This window comes from Dipodomys ordii, unplaced genomic scaffold, assembly GCF_000151885.1.
Source record: "Dipodomys ordii isolate 6190 unplaced genomic scaffold, Dord_2.0 Scaffold94, whole genome shotgun sequence".
Lineage (NCBI taxonomy): Eukaryota > Metazoa > Chordata > Mammalia > Rodentia > Heteromyidae > Dipodomys > Dipodomys ordii.
In genome coordinates, this window is record NW_012267310.1 from 9,516,132 (window position 1) to 9,532,608 (window position 16,477).

At 36.8% G+C, this 16,477-nt stretch overlaps 1 protein-coding gene across 4 annotated transcripts in view; it reads right to left on the reverse strand.

Annotated features, from left to right (window-relative positions):
* Dmd (dystrophin) overlaps positions 1 to 16,477 on the reverse strand; it is a 139,211-nt gene that overhangs the window by 55,011 nt on the left and 67,723 nt on the right. For 2 of the 4 annotated variants that reach the window (XM_013026519.1, XM_013026521.1), the window contains exons 7-10: positions 8,387 to 8,553; positions 5,621 to 5,732; positions 4,183 to 4,319; positions 3,481 to 3,519 (exon numbers count right to left, since the gene is read on the reverse strand). In XM_013026519.1, coding sequence (XP_012881973.1) covers positions 3,481 to 3,519; positions 4,183 to 4,319; positions 5,621 to 5,732; positions 8,387 to 8,553 — 455 coding nt within the window. The remainder of the gene's footprint in view (positions 1 to 3,480; positions 3,520 to 4,182; positions 4,320 to 5,620; positions 5,733 to 8,386; positions 8,554 to 16,477) is intronic. The other 2 variants (XM_013026520.1, XM_013026522.1) reach the window with 1 other exon arrangement.

Sequence of the window (16,477 nt, forward strand, 5' to 3'; positions counted from 1 at the left end):
TAAAAAGAATATGTTTGTTTTCTCTTACATTAAAAAGAAAAAGAAACAATGAAGGCACTTATAGTTGGGTTTATGTAGGAACTGTGCCAGGTATTCCCATTTCTTAATGAAGATTAATTATAACATAATTACAACACACTATATGAAATAACTAGAGAACCAGAAATCTGGGAGAGAGAGGGGGAAGGGAGAGGGAGAGGGAGAGGGGGAGGGATTATATTTATGAAACCATGAAACCAGTATGATGTGGTCCAGGTCAATTATAGAAGATGTTTAAATTTTCACAAGGAAACAAAAGGAGGCTGTTTAATGTAGTGGGTAATCCAAAGGTTTCCATGTGAATACTCAGTATAGTTTTAGAAAGTTATTCTGCTTATTTTCTAGAATCTTAGAATAGTCCATTATTAGAAAAATGCTATGGTTTGTTTTGAAATCTTCATCGTAGATTTGAAAAAACTTAATACTTGAGTTTTTAAAAAATAAACATTATGTTCTTGAACAAATCAGTCTTTCAGTTACATGTTTTATAAGCTAAAAGCCCACTATGAAAATGTTACTAGTGTTTTCCATGACAATAGTTGTTTCTGTAGTAGTACACAGAAGAAAGAAAACATGAGATATTGAAAGAAAAGTACCCCAAGGAAAGTAGACATATAAATCTAGAGCACATTAATACATCTTATACAAAAAAATCATACAGAGCTTTAATTCGTAGCCCAAGGATAATTCTGTTATTTCTTATTAATGTACATAGCACCTATCACAGCATGAATAAGTACAAGAACTCATAATAGCTAGAATTCTTTTAAAAATGTGCACTAAAATAAATACTTGTTCAACCAAAAAAATGAGCCAGAAGAAAGTGCTGGTTGGGAAAAAAAATCACTTCATTGGACAGCTAAGAATTAACAAAATAACAAAACTACTTAACCCAGAAATAAAACTAAATGCAAATTCTTCAAAATCATTTCCAAAGGAAGAAAATAATACAGTTCCCACATCCCACTTCACAAATACAAAGCCATATACCAAGAAGAATTACTTCCTATTAGCACTAAAAACCCATTTGGCCAATGCCATCTCATCCACCTCCATTTTCTCTTTATGAAAACTCCATTCATAGGGCTTCATTCATTAAGATTTCAAACTAGAAGAGTTCAGAGAACACCCCTGGACTGCCTGACTATAGACACATAATATAAAAGGTCTATGGCTAGATTCCATTTAAAATAATATGACAAGCACAAGCAAAGGGGTTTTGACTAAGGAAAAGCAAAAGGTCTGTATCTCAAAAAACTTTCCAATTCTGTGATGCTTATTAAACAGATGAAACACTGTCATCATCATAAGATTGGATAACATCAAGTAGAATTTTTATTAAATAAAGCATGTCAGGACCTGGTTCAGCTTGATTGGACAGGTTTACAGTAGATTTTATATTTTATTTATAATCCTATGAGTAAAGACTTTAATAAAATTATGGTATTAAAGAAAACACAGACTGCAGTTTTTTTCCTCTTAAAATTAGAACTTCTCACACTTCCTAAATAATCTAACCAACTTTTCATGCAAAAGCAAACTGGGAATATATTTCAGTTGTTAGAAAGAATTTTTAATATAAAATGGTATTAACTTTAAAGTGCTTGAAAGTTTAAGACAATGTCCTCTACTTCACTTACTTTAAACTGACTGCTTGCTGTATTTCTTCTCATTAGCTTATGAGTAATTTCTTTCCCTCAAAAACTGTTAGTTCCTCTTGGCTTATCATTTTTATACTATGTTTAGGTGTGTTCTAAAAAATTGTTCTTCAACATACTTGTCTCCTGGATATCTTCCTTGGCTAAACTTACTCTGACACAGAGTAAACCTATTCTCTTAGGATTTAATCAGGCTTGGGGATTTAGTAAGACATGCTGTAAGGTTTCATATTTATGAAAGGTTCTAACTTTTATCAAAAGCAATGGAAACCAAATCACTAATAGGAAGGAAAAGTAACTGAATCTAAATAAGTAACTCTCAAGTTTTATAAGCATGTAAATTAAAGAAATTAGACTTCTCACTACTTATAGCTACCATTAAGGGGCATAGTCAGGCACTGATGGTTCATGCCTATAATCCTAGCTACTCAGGAGATCATATTTGAAAGCCAGCATGAACAGGAATGTGAGATTCCATTTCCAAAAATAATCAGCAAAAAGCATGGCTGAATGTGTGGGTCAAGAGGTAGAGCACCAGCTGAGCAAACAAGCCAGTGGAGGAGCATAATCCCTGAAATCCAACCCCATTATAGAAAGGTAAAGGGGCACAATATGCATTTTTAAGGGAAACATTCTATTACTTTTAAGGCAATGAAGAGTTAAAGTAAATCTTAAGTAGTAGTATATAGTTACCACTATATGACATTTTTAAGGATCTAGTTCAAATTACACAGTAGAATAATCTTTTAAAACAAAAATAAATTTAATTCTTATAATCTGGTCATTTCCCCTTTACCTATAGTAGAGGTATTTAACTGTAGTTTGACAAAGACTACTGTGAAACACCAGAATTGTCTTCAAAAGCTCACACCAGCTAATTTTAAAACAGGCATACATGCCTGCGAATACACAAGTCACAAGTTTCTAGAAGTTATGTCTCATAATTTTTTGAAGCGAAATTTCACTATGTTGTGCAGCTGGCCTCAAACTCCTGGACTCAAGTGATCCTTCCTCTTCAGCATCCCAGGTAGCTAGGATTACAGGTGCATTTCATCACACCAAGCCCCCAAAGAAGTTTCTAACATTATAAATTGTGAACTCTGTTAGCATTTATTAGTAGTATTATTAATATACACCAGAGGCTACAGTACTCTTTCCTTCCAGTAAAATGTATAACTATTTATAAGCTGAATAATTAGTTTGGAGGAGTATGAGTTTAAACATGAGAATTTACATATATAAAACTCGGTCAAACAACATGACAGAACTTGATAAAAGTCAATAGGCATCACTGAAAATATTCAACCCAACTCAGCACCGTGTTCTAAAGTAAATCTTTTAATAGTTGGCTTATAAAGGGCCCTAAGAAAAATCCACCACCCTTTTGACAGTCCTAAATCATTGACTCTCCAGAAATAAGGGCTATAAAGAAAGTAATTCTATAACCAGGAAGCTCTTCCTTGCTTTTGAGGAAATATAAAAACATATCTCCCAGAAGACAACTAAAATGTCTACAATCCCTTTGATTTTAATTTGAACTCAATCCAGAATTTCTGTTGATCAGAAACCAGGTAGAGCTCCTGCACACTCTACTGTGATTCTCCTGATCTGTGGTAGATCAGACTTTCAAAACTTTATCAAGAGAAAGGGGGAAAAAACTGAAGTGAAAAGACAGGAAATTAATATGCATTTAAATAAAAGCAGAATGAAACAAACAAAAACTTTAAAAATCAAGCAAGCAAATGTGTGGGTGGTAGCAGCGCCCTTCAGCAAAAGTACTCACGCAGAATCTACTGGCCAGAAGTTGATCAGAGTAACGGGACTGCAAAACAAAAAATGAGGTGGTGAAGAGAGACACAAGCAAATCAGCCACAACAAAAATTACTGAGAGGTCAAAAATAAAGAAAATTCAACCAATTAAGTATGAACCATGGAAAGCAACAGCCAAATAAAGGTGGAAAGTAAATTAAAAGAAAAACGCATAGTTGTGTGCTTGTTGTCAGTTACAGAAACATACAAGGAGGAGGTTTAAAAGCAGTCAAGAAGACATCAGCTGGATCAAAGAACATCATCACTACTTACTGTGAAGGAATTTCCTGTGACCATATTTTCTCTCCAGTGGGGGGGGGGGAATGAGTACATATGACCACACAATCAGATACAAAAAGACACACATCTACTGATTTGTGAGGGAGGAGTATCAAAATGAAATATTGGCATCACTCATTTGTAAACAGTCCCATATTTCTTAAGACTTAAAGGTAATTAGTGACTACACTGTTTCGTTTTCCTGTGAAATGGTTTAATTTTTGGAGAGAGTAATTGTCAAGAGACATTGGAAAATGGTAATTGAACATCAGCTTGTTTTGTTCTTTTTTCAGCTAAAATAATTTCAAGGAGATAAACAGAAGAGACTGTTTGCATTTGGGAGTGAGAGAAGGTATTCAACTGGGAGAAGTTCAAATATACATCTGCCACTACTCACGTTTCCATGTTGTCCCCCTCTAAAACAGTCTGCACTGGCAGGTAGCCCATGCGGGGATGCTTCGCAAAATACCTTTTGGTTCGAAATTTGTTTTTTAGTACCTTGGCAAAATCACGGACATCTTCTCCTGATGTAGTCTGAAAGAGAAATCAGTGAGATCAGGCTTAGGAAAGCCCAATTTCAAAATGACTCTGGTCTATAGCCACAGAGCACTTGCTTTACAATTAATTATAATCCATAACCAAAGAATGTGAAATCATTTGAGTGGAACTTAAAAATTATCTCAGTGTTTAGTAACTTAGATGGGTTACTTGCCTCCCTGAAACGCTTGACTATCTATAAAATGATGGTAAGACTAACAAGTTGTATGAGGAAAACATAAAGCATACAAGCTAGCATGCTACTTCATCTTACAATTTACCACCCTTTACAGTATATTAAAAAGCTACTTTAGGTACATTAATATTGCTCTTCATCCATTCAATATTCATGGCATGCTAGGTTCTTCATCACTGACTACCTTTGTAAGAGAAATGGTAATGAGAAAGGTAACCAAAGGCCTGGGTTGGCTCGTCTGATCATGGAAGAAAGATGTGCTCCAAAAGAGAGCTTCTCACATTGACATATTTAAGAGTACCCTGAAGAGCTTGCTAAAACAGATTTTGATGTACAAAGTCAGGGGTTTAGGGCCTTCGGGGATAGATTTTGTATATGCACCCAGGTAATGTCAACATTGGTGTTAAACAAGCCACACATTGAATGGTATGTATTAGAGTTTAAAGAACCTAAGTTTCATACCCAGGCTTATGCCCTGGCCATTTTGCCAGGGACTGTTCACAAACCTACTGGCCACTGAAAATGTTCATAATACATTAGGAGAGGTCTCTCCCTCTTAGAGAACCACGAGCAAATTATTTGACCTTAGAACCTCAGAGTCCTCATCCTATCAAAAGAGGATAAAAATAATAAAACCTACTTCATATGATGCAGTTTAAAAGGGAACTGCCTGGCCTTTAACTAAGTATTTAAGTATTAGTATAACAGTACTAAAAGCATTAGCTGTTAATATCTCAGAAATAAAACATGAATATTGATAAACAGTTACAAGGTGTGCATTTTGAGGAATCTGCATATCACTACATGACCTCCCAATACAATCTCTAAAACGGTGCAAAAGGAATGTGAGATGTCCTGTCTGCAACCATGCAAAAAGAAGAAAACCTATTTATTCATCCAACAATATTCACTGGGTGTCTATTGTGCTCCATGTGTGTCGGTCATTGCCTTAGGCTTTACGAATAGGGTAATTAGATACACATTTGTTGGGGAAACATCTGGGGACCTTATAAATCACAGCATTAAATATGATCTGAGATATTATACAAAAGTGAAATTTATCACAGATGAACTGTCTCACAGCAAGAAGACTCTCACTTACTGGAGTACAATATTCCACCATAGGATAGTGCATCTTATGGCCTTTTGCAACTCTACCCGAAAAAAAGCAGCTTTGGCAGATGTCATAATTGAAGTGCTTTAGACTTCTGTACCTGGAAAAGAAAAACAAACAAACACATATGTGCTTCATTAAAGCAAATTCCCAGAGAAAACAAAATAATAAACCTTCTACCATATTGTCCTAATCCTATGAACAGAATGAAATGTTCATTAGAACCACAAGGTAAGTGATTAACTTCCTACCTCTAATTTTTCTGGTGCTTCTCCTACAGTATTAAACCAGTCTAGCAGAAAGATTATCCTAGAAACATATGGCAGAACGGAAAACCTAGATTTTACTTAAACTCCATTAGGAGATCTTTGGATGAAATAGGATAGTACCGGCAGTGTCCAGTCTTTAAAACACCAAATATTGAAATATGAAAGAATATCCAGAAGAGACAAGGTTGCTGTATTGCATGCTCCTCTCCATCCAGGGGACAAAGTTTTCTGAAACAATCATAGTTTTCTAAAACTTAAAAAGACAGTCTTAGATAGTGGGAGAACAATAAGGGAAGGTGTAACAATGCTCTACAAGAAATGTACTTATTACCTTACTCATGTAACTGTAACCCCTCTGTACAGCATCTTTACAATAAAATAAAATTAAAAAAACAAAACAAACAAAACATGGAAAAAAGTCTTATAAGAAAAATTAAACAAGAACTCCAATTAAACTATATCTTGCTTAAATTGTATTTTCATATTGGCTGTCATGATTCTTCTTCATAGTTACTTGGGCAATCTGTAATCTCTTGATCAATAGTCTACCACATTACCCACAAATCGTAAGTAAAGCCCTAAGAAAAGATAAAATTTGGATTGGATGAATTTCTGCTTTGTAAGTACTGGTTAGTACTTACTGCCCCCTCCAATCCCCCCTCCCCCCTCCCCCGCCTCTGGGTCCCAAGGTTTACTGCTTTGCAAACCTCCCATCTTCTATATTCTCAGATAAGAACCTTAGCCAATTCAAACATACTATATTTTGTCAGATAGGGGAAAGTAAAAAGTAATATTACATTTTTAGATACAGTTAGTCACCTTTCAAGAGAAGGAAAGGGGAGGGAAGTAAAGAGAAAGACTAATTCTCAAAATAAGCTAATTTGATACATGCAAAAGAATGGAAGGTAAACTTATTCTTTTTTTGATACTCCAAAACATTTTCTTTATCTATTTTATAAACTTTTCCTCTGTAGTATACAAATCCCAGTAGCTTGGGAAGCTGAGATGGAAAGAGAAAAAAGGTAATGCAGTCACTCTCTGAGCTTCCCAAGCTACTGGGAATAAGTTTACTGAAGGAAAGGGACATCCTTTGTAAATAAGAAGTATTTGCTCACTGTTGCCTAGCTAGGATTTAGAAACCAACCTCTACAGACCTCTTTGTACATAGCATAAAGGATAAACACCAATAGCTAAAAAAAAAATCACTGTAAATAAAAAACACAAAAATACTATGAAGTGTTAATGGGTAGGCTTTTACCCCTTAACTAGGAAAAAAGTATCCATTTATCTACATGGATTCTGAATGAGCATAGACTATATAGGTAGTTTACAAGTTTATAGCTTTTTGTTGTTGTTATGGAAACCTTGATGTTCTTCCAGATGTTTAACTACATCATCTTTGCAGAATTAGGATTTAAGATGATTGTTTAATGTGATGAATTCATTTAAAAATATCCCGTGTCAATGAGATCTGTTGCAATTGTTTCAAGTGGGGTGCGGGAGGGAGGATGGTGAAGAAGTCAGTTTGGTCTGGGCACATTGTATGCACATATGGAAATACCACAATGAAACTTCCTTTGTACAACTAATATAAGCTAATAAAGAAACTCTTAAAATCTTTTTTCCCGAAAAAGGTGAACAGGTTTAAAATTTAAGCATCATTCCCATGACATTTTAGTATATTTTATTATATTTTTTTCGTGGTAGTACTGTGGCTTGAACTCAAGGGCCTTGTGTTCCTGCTTGGCTTTTTCACTCACGGCTGATGCTCTATCACTTGAACCTCGCTTCTAGTTCCCACTACATTTTAATACTGCTATGCTTCTACTTCTTTTGCCCTTAAGTTTATAAGGAATGTTTTCTTTTGTTCAGCTGCTTTGTGCATCTTTCATTTACTTGCATAATTTTTATTCCCTTATAAGTTCATTAGGATACTATGCAAAGAATGTAAATAGACTCAAAATAAATTCTAAGATGTCTGAAACAATTCTTGTTACTTAAAGGGGGAAAAATGCTGTCAAGCGAACAAGAGCCTGAGCTACCATGATAATTCAGTTCTTCCCAGAATAGATCATCTCTTAGTTTTATAACTGATTCTTGGAGAGTTGCTACAAACAGAAAGGCCTGGCAAAAAAGAGCGAGGATACAAATGTTTTGGTTCCAGGAAAAAGGAGTTACAGTTAATCTGTATGCCCTTGACAGACCAATATCTCTGGGGAGACAGGTAGTCAGTCCTGTTCAACCAAGATTGTTGCTTTGAAGAACTGAAGAGTGAAGGTAGAAAGAGACATCTGCCTAATGAGTCATTTCCCCCAAAATAACCCAGTAATCAGGGGAGTAACAAGAGTGATCAATGTTCCAGCTCGATCACCTTCTCTCCCAGTTCAGATAGGAACAAACTAACAGAAAGAAGCAAAAGAGATTAAGAGTGAGTCAGGAAAAGGTGAGACACGATGATGACTTTTTGTTTGTTTGTTCCCAATACCTGAATCCAATGATTGGACACTCCTTGCAGATGTTACACTTGGCCTGGTGCTTGGCAGTTTCTGCAGCAGCCACTCTGTGGAGGACAGGCAGCCACACCATGGACTGGGGTTCCAGTCGCATCCAGTCTAGGAAGAGGGCTGCTTCAATCTCAGGCTTATTATTGGCCTGCAAAGACAAGAGGGAATAGGAAAGAGGGTAAAAGAATACAAGAAGAGAAAGTGAGAAAGTAAAGGAGATGTGTCAGTTCAGATAACAAATCAAAAAGAAAAAAAAATAGTTGCACAGTGAGGCACTCTATTCACAGCTTCTTTCGGCATATGTTCCCTTGATATTCCTAACACCCACCCCCTAGGCTTAGTAAACTGCCACTCCTCTTTCTGGCTACTATATGACTACAACACAAACCCACAAATGGGGAAAACAGGGTAAAATCCACACCTATAGAAAACTGTTTCCCTCTCATTTTTAACAGATATTTAAAAATTAGCCCAAACTTAAAATAAGTGTTCTTGATCAGATTTCAATGGTGAAGAGAAAACCACTTCAATTGCTGATCCTTTTTCCTTCAATCAGATATACTTATTACAGACTTATAATGAGGACCTTTTAAATTTCAGCTGGCATCAAAGCTTCATATTTTACATGTGCGCAGGTGCGTGAGCACACACGTACGCACACGCCCATGCACACATACACACGCGCATGCGCACACACACATGTGCATGCACGCGCGCGCGCGCACACACACACACACACACACACACACACACACACACACACACACACACACACACACACACACACACACACACCCCTTGAGATATGGATCAGAAAAATAGCTTTCAAAGGCCATACAAGTAACTGGTTATCACAAAGCAAATTTCAGGATCTAAAACTCCTGGTCTAGTACTGTTTCCATGGTGCCCTATTGGGTCTCTGTTTTTCTTTTAAAAGACTAAATTTAATCAATACCATTCATTGCAAACAATACAGTTGTCTTAAAATGCTCAAGATGTATTTGCCCATCACTTGACAATGTTACTGTAATCAGGCATTTTAATTTAAGATTTGGTTTTAATTTCTCACATTGTTAGACAGATTGACTCATACATCATTTTTTTTAGCCTTTATTTTTTCTTTAATCTCAAATATTCCACTAAGGATCAGTTCTGTCTAAACCATAGACTTTAGAGTTTCTTTCTTTGTCTGTTGGTGGAGAATTTTCCAGGTTTTGTTTTTCTGAGAATACTTACTTTCAAATTCCATATTCTTGAGAGTTGGGAGGGAGGGAAAGTTGGGGAAAAAGAATGTTTGACAAGCAATGTACTCACACCTTATGTATGTAATTATAAACCCTCTGTACCTTGACAATAAAATTTGAAAAATAAAATTCATATTCTTCATAGCTATCTTCTGGGTATAGAATTTTTATTTATTTATATATTTTGTGTCGGTCATGGGCCCTGAACTCTGGGCCTGGGCACTGTCCCTCAGCTCTTTAGCTCAAGGCAAGCACTCTACCACTGAGCCACCTTCCCAGTCCCAGTATAGAATTTTTTAATGGATTTGTTTTTATTTTACTTTACTATAATGAAATATTATTCTACTTTTATCTCATGTTCTGTATTGCTACTGCTGGGATTTCGGTAGTAAAGCTGATTGTTATTCCCTTGAAGGTAATCTTTCTTTTTCCTGTCTCACGTTGTATTCCTATGGTTTTATGGGTTTATTTATATTGCTTAAAATTCACTGGGCTTCTTGAACACATGGCTTAGTCTTTAATTGGCTCTGGAATCGTCTCAGTCAAGATTATCAACAAACAGTGCTTCTTCCCAAATCCTCTTTTCTGCTTCTAAAACCCCATTAGATGAATGTTAGACTTGCACAATTTCCAACTTTCTGAATACGTTGTCCTTAGATTGTTCTCCCCTTTGTAGTCTTTCTGTGCATTCATTCCTAATAATTCCTTCTGCACAACTATATCTATTTCTCTCCTTGGCTCCATCCAGTCTTTTGTGAATGCATAAAGTTTTCAATTTGAATTATTCTACTGTATTTATTGTTTGTGGTGCTAGAGATGGAACCATGAGCTTCAAGCATGCTAAAGTGCTCTACCACTGAGCTATGTCCCTAGCTCTGGTTATTGTACTTTGAAATATCTAGCATTTCTTTTTGGTCATTTTTATTAGCTTATATCAGTTACAGAGGGGAAGAATGTTTCATTGTTACATTTCCACACATTGTTTACAATGCATCTCAATCAATTTTACTAGCTCTTATTACTTTCTCTACCCCTTTTCCCTCTTCCCAAATTTGGTCATTTTTAAGGTCACGTATAAAGTATGCAATACCTTGTGCTTTTCAATATTGTCTTTTGTTTTTCCATAGGCATCATTTTAAAAATGTGTCCAATAATTCTAAACTATGGAAGTATTATGGGTATGCTTCTCTAGTATGCTATTTTCACAGGTTCTCACTCTCCCAGATTTCTTGTGTGATTAATTGTTAATGTTTTTTCAATGTACTACCTTGACCTTAAAAAAATATTTTTCTGGAGATACTTTGAACCCTGGAATTACAGTACCTTCACCATAGACTATTTTTCATTTGCTTTTGCCAAGAACCAAGGGGCATTACTTATTCCCAGATCAATTTTAAACTGAATATGTGACATGGGATCTTTAGTTTCATATGAGTAATGTGTATTTGAATTGCAAACCTATATTGCCTCTCTTAGAATGTGGTTTTCTAATAAAGGATCTATGCTCATCTCAGACAGGAAGGTAGCAGGATTTGAAATGACAGGTCATCTGCCTGGTAACACTGGCTACTTCAGGTGCACTTCAATCATTACCTCGATGATAAATTTAACAGTATTATATAATGAGCTATTTAACCTTGGATTTTCTAGCTGCAAAATGGTATCGAACTACTGATTAAAAACATTTGTTGAGCATTTTTCTCTTTGTAGACAGCCAACACAGAGGTAGATGTGGAATTTGTTAAAAAGAATTACAGAATGTAAAGATGAAAGGGACCATGGAAGTAAATCCACTCTTTCAGACTAGCAGCAGAGCTCTAAAGCCTTTAGCACTCATTAAGTCTAAACTTCTTTCCCAATGCCTGTACATATGCTACAGCCACTATGTAAATATCACCCAGGTGAGGGAGCAATCACCCTTGAAGGCTGACCTTGGACATCTTTGTCAGAGAGGCCTGTCAAAAGCACTTTACTGCACTGAACTGAAATCACACTGAGTAAGCAGAGGATAAGAGTAGAAACTCCAGAGTCAAACCACTAGGGTTCAAATCCTAGCTTGCATACTCACTGCCTGAGTGACCTCGGGAAAAGAACGTTATCTCTCGGTGTCTGAACTTTCCTCTGTTAAGAAATGGAAATATTAACAGCACCTACGTCACAGGGTTGTTCTAAGCCTCGGTGTGTTAACAAGTAAAAGGAACTTGAAACAATGTTTGGCACACAGCGTATTTGCCATGGTTATCATCATTACTATCATCCATCTGACTAGAAACCCAGAAGTTCTCAGCCTTCACTCAACCCTTTAAATATTTTAACCAGTCCTGTCTTAACCATCTCTATTCCTCTAATGGCTCACTGTCCATTAGAAAACTCTTCTCCAAATATCATCTACTGAAAATGGCACTTGCATTTCCCTGAGTAAAATAAGATTGCTTTTCTTTGCTCTGGACTACAGGCTCACATCAGGTTTTTACTCTACTAAAATCTTTTAGTCAGTATTTCCCAGTGCATCCTGCAGATCAGTCATCCAACAAAATGCTTCACAAAAAGAAGGTCAAATTAATTAATGAAACATTGCATATTATATCTGCATTTTAAAATTCTTAATGGGTGTTAACATATTAAAAGCTGAGAAGGCTGTCAGTGAAGAAACATGTTACACTTTGTTTGACCTCAGAATCCCATTTCTTATTCAATGATCCTAAGATCATTACCTTTTTTTTAAAAAGTTGCTGAGGCCTATGAACACCAAAAGGTATTATTACCATGTTGGGCATTATGAACAATGTTGTTCATTGCTATTTCTCCTGATACTTTCACTCTATGATTGTCAAATTGAAATATCATGTCTTTCAAGGACTTCTAATGTTAGTTGGAGCCCACTGTAAACTCTTATCCATGGCTTTAAAGATTGTGATTTTCTAGCAAATATTTGGTCATTCTTCCTGACTTTAGGCCATTTTTATATGTTACATTTGAAAATATGTATTGTCTTCATATCAAAAAGTCACTGGGACCAAGGGCAAAGATGAGCCATACTCATTATAACTTACATCTGATCAATCCAAATCTAGGATTCTTTCCTGTCTGGTTCATGAACTACCATTCTCCCAGTGACATTACTATCTAGTCTCTTTTGTGCACATTCCTCCATCATGTGTACAAACACAATGAGAGACTTTGTCAAAAGAATTGCAAGTGCTTCACTACCACATGTCCTGTAACAATCTCCTGCTCCAATGGTCTAGAAACCAACTTTAGCAAAATAACCCTTTCTAGCTAGGAGATAACCCGCAACAAAAATGCAGTAATTCAGGCATATGTAAATTATAGATTCATTGGTGCTTAATCAGAACTTATATATTTGTTCTGACTTACGTTTAAATGATAAAATGTTTAATGATGCATTTAAAAGACATGCTGCAGGGTAAGAATTCATACTGAATGCAAAATATATAATAATGAAGTGTCTGTTCATTCCAAAACGAAGAGAAAAAGAGACTATGAATCAGCAACAAATTTCAGTATTAAAAAACAAAAGTAAAAGAAAGGAACCAGATATAACTCGATGCTATAGCACTTGTTTGGCTTGTGTAAAGCTCTAGATTTCCTTCCCACCATGGCAAAGCTACTAATGATAAAAAAAAAAGAAATGAAAGAAATATGCCTGTGAAAGTATAGCATAAGAAATTACCTCTAATCTTCACCACTGTTTAAACCCTTTATAGAACAGTGTCTAATTCTGATGGCTACAACTGACCCATGACATAGAGCGGGCTTGGCAGAAAGACACAATGATAATTAAGGGGTTTGAAAGACCTGAGGACAGCTTAAGGGAATTGGGATTATTTAGCCATGAAAAGAAAAGAGGGGGAGGAAGAGAGAGAATGAGCAAAAAAGAGTGGCTGAAGGGACTATTTAATAACAGTTTTCAATTATGTGAATGGCTCTTGCATAGGAGCCTGGGACCAGCTGTTCAATCCCTCTACTGAGGACAAAACAAGAAGAAACAAGCTTAAACAGCATGAAGAATTTGGGCTGTAACTCATACGGAAGAATTTCTTGATGCTGAAAGTTGTTACAGCATTGGTGTGAATTACCAAAGGACACTGTAGAATGTTCTCTTTCAAAATCCTATAGATTGTCTTGTGCTTCAAGGTTGGAAATTTTCAAGTTTCTTTCCAGTTCCTAAGATGCAAGATCCATCATTTTGGCTCTTTTAAAACTGCTTGCCTAGGCCCACTGACAGTACTGAAGACAAGACACAGGGATTCACATTCTCACTGTGTTTCTATCTTTCATTTTTATGACAAACCATTCTGTATCCTAGTGCTACATTCCTCTCCTTCTGTATCCTAGTGCTATATTCCCTCTCCTTTTGTCTGGCAATAAAGGGATGAATTAAAAACCAGGCAGATATGGGGTAGCAGTGGCTCACATCTATAATCCTAGCCACTTAGGAGGCTGAGATCTCAGGCCTGTAATCCTAGCTACTTGGGAAGCTGAGATCTGAGGATTGCAGTTCAAAGCCAGCCTGGACAGGAAAGTCTGTGAGACTCTTATCGCCAAGTAACCACCAGAAAACCGGAAGTGGCGCTGTGGCTCAACCGGTAGAGCACTAGCCTTGAGCACTTGCCCCATGACCGACAAAAAAAAAAATTATCTCTAGCCAGGTGCTGGTGGGTCATGCCTGTAATCCTAGCTACTAGTGAGGCTGAAATCTGAGGATCACAGCCAGCCTAGCCAGGAAAATCTGTGAGACTTTTATCTGCAATTAACCAGGCAAAAACCAGAATTGAAGCTGTGGTTCAATGGTAAAGTGCTCGCCTTGAGTGAGAAAGCTCTGGGACAGTGCCCAGGCCCTGAATTCAAGCCCCACAACTGACAAGAAAAGTGTCTCCCTTTTCCTCATCCACAGCATGTACACATAAAAACAATATTTCAGCTCTTTCCAATGTCCACATTAGGAATACTAAAAATTCACATTGACTGACTTAAAAGGAACCTCGTTAAATGGCTAAGTAATGTTCTATGTCAGTAGTTCTTTAGCAGGGATGATGATGTACCCTGGGTGACATGACAATGTTTGGAGATAGGTGGATGACATATGACAATGTTTGGAGACATTTTGGGTTATCATGACATTGGGGTGGGATAAGGTGCTACTAGCATCTAGTAGACAAGGACCAGGTTCTTGCTAAACAGCCTATAATGCACAGGCCAGGTCCTTACAACAAAGTTTGTGAGTATCCCAGGCAAAGTGCCAGTAGAGTGAAGGCTGAGAAACCTCTGCTCTTAATCTTAACATCTTACCTAACTATAGCTCATTGTCCGAAGTAGGAAAGCAACATTGTTTGTTCATTACCAGTAACTGAACAGCAGACTTCCCTAGGAGTCCCTCAGGGTATCTACCAGGAAGACAGCTATCTTCTGGAAAATAGAAACTGGGAAGTTGGGATGGATATGTTCAATTGGTAGCTGTAAGAAAAATGCCACACCAGTTCATATTGTGAAAAGGCTAGTGAATAAAAAGATCTCAAACTAGAAGTCACAAAGAAACATGATAAAGTTGTAGATCCTGATTATTTATTTAATCATGGTATGTAATTATCTCATGCAATGTAAGCAAATGTGCTAGGACAAGTCTGTGTCTGTGTGTGCATATTTCTACACACACACACACACACACACACACACACACACACACAGACTTGTATGTGAGCAGAGGCCTTCCTTTTATTTATTGGAGTTCATATAAGATCTGCCCTGGGCCATGCAGGCCCTGTGTAGATACCTCCCTACCTCTTGGCTAAGTTTCTGCCAAGTAGTCCAATATCTGTGTTACCTAGGTAACTGGCACAACCTGGAAGCAGTCACCTCCCCCTCCTGCTAGGTCACATCCTGGGCCTCCCATCTGACCACAGGAGGGTTCCATACCCTAAGGTCACATCCAGATCCAGTGTGGCTACACCTTCTCCCCACCCAGGCCACACCTCTTTCTGTCCCTGGCCTAGATAAGTCCTGGCCCAGAGGTGGGTCACCTCTTCAGGCCAGGCCTCTCCACCTAGCTCAGCTTGGGCAGCAGTTCAGTAAACATTCTTTTCCTGCCTGAATTTGGTGAGGTGTTCTCTTCATCCGCTACCTAATGAAACCTACCTATTTAATATACCTTACACTACCCATTTAGAGTAAAACTAATGACTAAATACACAAAAATTGAATGCTTACATACATATGAGCAGAATGTCCGAGCATTTCTATTGACAGAAAAGGATGAATTTATGACACTAGAAACAAATGCAGGGTTAAAAAAAAAAAGCTAATCTCTTCTTCCTGGTCATTTTCATTTGTTATTTTCATTCGTAAGATGTTCCTTTCATAAATCCAAATAACCATTTAAACATCACTGCCACTTTGAACAGGTAATGGCATGAATAATCAACAATGCATCTTTTCTGGACCTGATTCCAAAAAGCCATAGCATCTGGAAAGATTTACTGAATTTAAATTGATTTTTAAAAAACTGTCTTGTGGATTAAAGTCTGTACACAAAGATTCAAAACTGCAAGGAGATTGGCTAGTCAGGGTCAGACACTATAGGACAAGCAGTTCCTTCTTGACTGTTCCATGAGCTGTTATTACAATTTCTTTAACAACCTCTAAATGTACCAAGGGCATCAGTGGAATATTTTACATAAGAGAGAAGTCTATACTAGCAACGAACATAAAAGGCAGAACAAGAACAAGTTGTAAAGAATATTAATGACTCTTCTTCCAAACAATCCCAATTTTTATGAAAATCAAATGAGTGATAAAAAAATCTCTATA